Source organism: Lagopus leucura, unplaced genomic scaffold (assembly GCF_019238085.1).
Source record: "Lagopus leucura isolate 7727_CA_CO unplaced genomic scaffold, USGS_WTPT01 34216-0_obj-0_obj, whole genome shotgun sequence".
Lineage (NCBI taxonomy): Eukaryota > Metazoa > Chordata > Aves > Galliformes > Phasianidae > Lagopus > Lagopus leucura.
Genome location: NW_024968396.1, coordinates 1 through 2,926, shown reverse-complemented (window position 1 = coordinate 2,926; position 2,926 = coordinate 1). Strand labels below are relative to the sequence as shown.

Sequence of the window (2,926 nt, the reverse complement as noted above, 5' to 3'; positions counted from 1 at the left end):
CCCCCCGCAACGCGCCGCGTTCGGCTTTGGGGTCGTTGCATCGTCAATGGGGTCGGGGTGATGGATGGAGGGGGGGGGAATGGGGAAATGGGGGAAGGATTTGGGGTGATGGGATGCGATGGGGTGGGAAATGCGGGGCTGCCTCACTGCGCCCCCCACCCCAAACCCCCCTTTGCAATAAATGCTCGGATTTGTTGTGTTTTTCCCCTAAAATCCGGCGGTTTGGGCCCCCCCCCCTCCCCCCCCTCCAGCTTGTAGGGTTGGGGGATTCTGTGGACCCCCCCTCTTGGGGCTGAAGGATGCATCCTAACCAGGGGATGAAATACGGGCTAAAAATCCCATAGTTTGGCTCCTCCTGCACGCAAACGAACCTATAAATCCAGCCTCTGATTTGGGGGTCATTTCCCCCCCCCTGTCCCCCCCCTTTTAGGGGTTTCCCTGCCCTATAGGGGATGCCCTGCCTGCCATGGAGCTGCTGGACACGGCGCTGTACCGCGACGTGATGCACGAGAGCTACGAGACGCTGATGTCCATCGGTAACGCCGGCCCCAAATCCCGCTCTGCTCCCCCCCCCCCCCCCTATTTCCCAGCCTTTGGGGTTGCCCCCATTTGGAGGCTGGTGGCCGTGGGGGGATTTCCCCAAATCTCTGGTTGGTTTTTTGGGGGGGGGAGGGGGGGGCACCCCATTGCCACACTCCCATGCTTTGGGTGCTGCGTCTGCTGTAGGTTTGAGGCCGACCCCTTTTTCACCCATACCACCCCATCCCAACCCCATCCTGACCCCATTCACCCATCCATCCCAACCCCATCCCAACCCTGTCCCATCCATCCTGACCCCATCCCATCCAACCCAACCCCATTCACCCACCCGTCCCACCCCCATCCATCCATCCCAACCCCATCCCAAACCCATTTATCCATCCATCCCGACCCCGTCCCATCCATCCCAACCCCATTCATCCATCCCATCCCAACCCCATCCCATCCATCCCACCCCCATTCACCCATCATCCCACCCCCATTCACCCACCCATCCCAACCCCATCCCATCCATCCCAACCCAATCCTGACCCCATTCACCCATCCATCCCAACCCCATTTACCCATCCATCCCGACCCCATTCATCCATCCTGACCCCATTCACCCACCCATCCCATCCCCATTCACCCACCCATCCCATCCCCATTCATCCATCCATCCCAACCCCATCCTGACCCTGTCCCATCCATCCCATCCCCATTCACCCATCCATCCCACCCCCATCCATCCATCCCAACCCAACCCCATCCCAACCCCATCCCACCCATCCCAGCCCCATTTTGACCCCCCTCCCCCCCCCATCTCTCGCAGCTCAGGGCTTGGTGAACCCCAGAGCAGCAGCTGAGGATGCTGTGGGGCTGGAGGAGGACGCTGTGGGCTCAGAGGAGCCCCCGATGCTCCCGCCCCAAAACCCGGCGCAGAACCGATTGCTGGGATCCAACAGGCGGAAAGCGAAGCGCCCCGACAAAGCCGTCCCTATCGGGGTCACGCAGACGCCCCCCGCCGCCCCGACCCCAAAACCCAACGGCGTGAAGCCGTCCCGGGTTCGGGACCGTCCGTTCGGCTGCCCCGATTGCGGCAAATCCTTCCCATGGGCGTCGCATTTGGAGCGGCACCGGCGGATCCATACGGGAGAGCGGCCCTACAGCTGCCCCGAATGCGGCGAATCCTACAGCCAAAGCTCCCACCTCCTCCAGCACCGCCGGACCCACAGCAGCGACCGACCCCACAAATGCCAACAGTGCGGCAAACGTTTCTCCGGCGCCGCCGAATTGGCGGCTCACAGCCGGGGCCACGCGGCCGAAAAACCCCACAAGTGCGGCGACTGCGGGAAGGGTTTCGTTTGGGCTTCGCACTTGGAGAGGCACCGGCGGGTTCACACAGGGGAGAAACCCTACGAGTGCCCCGAATGCGGGGAGGCTTTCAGCCAGGGTTCGCATCTGGCCAAGCATCGCCGCAGCCACGCGGGCCGGCGGCCGCTCCGCTGCTCCCCCTGCGGGAAACGCCGAAGCTCCGAGCCGAGCCGCCAGCGCCGCCGCGGCCACGTGGGGACGAAACCTCCGCGCTGCGCCGACTGCGGGAAGCCTTTCCGCGCCGCGCCGCCTCTGCTGAGGCACCAGCGGCGTCACCGCAGGGAACGCGGCCACCATCGCTGCGGGGATTGCGGCAAGGGTTTCGCCTGGGCGTCCCACCTGCAGAGGCACCGCAGGGTTCACACGGGCGAGCGGCCGTTCCCGTGCGGGCTGTGCGGGGAGAGCTTCTCGCAGAAAGCCCATCTGCTGCAGCACGGCAAGACGCACCGCCCCGAGCGGCCCTGTAAGTGCGGGGACTGCGGGAAGCGTTTCGAGGACGCGCCGCCCTTCCTGGCGCATCGGCGCGGCCACGCGGCCCTCAAATGCTTCATCTGCGGGGACTGCGGGAAGGGATTCGCCTGGGCGTCCCACCTGGAGAGGCACCGGCGGGTGCACACCGGGGAGAAGCCCTACGAGTGCCCCGAGTGCGGGGAAGCCTTCAGCCAGGGCTCCCATCTCACCAAGCACCGCCGCAGCCACGGCCCCAAAGTGGCTTTGGTCCTCGTGGAGGAAGGGGAGGAGGAAGGGGTGGAGGAGGGAGGGAGCCTGCGTGGGGTGCCGCTGGGCTGCGGGGCCGAGGAGAGCCTGCGGCGGTGATGGGAGATCGGGGGAGGAGGAGGTGGAGGAGGAGGAGGAGGTGGGGTGATGGAGGAAGAGGTGATGGGGTGGTGGTGGGGTGGAGGAGGAGGAGGAGAAGGTGGTGATGGGGTGGAGGAGGAGGAGGAGGAGGAGGAGGAGGAGGAGGTGGGGTGGAGGAGGAAGAGGTGATGGGGTGGAGAAAGGGGTGGAGGAGGAGGAGGTGGGGTGATGGAGG

At 65.2% G+C, this 2,926-nt stretch overlaps 1 protein-coding gene across 1 annotated transcript in view; it reads left to right on the top strand.

Moving 5' to 3' along the window:
• The window catches only part of LOC122193639 (zinc finger protein CKR1-like), a 4,024-nt gene extending 1,315 nt beyond the window's left edge, over nt 1–2,709 (top strand). The window contains exons 2-3 of the mRNA XM_042894503.1: nt 431–536; nt 1,352–2,709. Of these exons, the coding sequence (XP_042750437.1) occupies nt 431–536; nt 1,352–2,709 (1,464 nt within the window). The remainder of the gene's footprint in view (nt 1–430; nt 537–1,351) is intronic.
• Nucleotides 2,710–2,926: the final 217 nt, after the last annotated feature.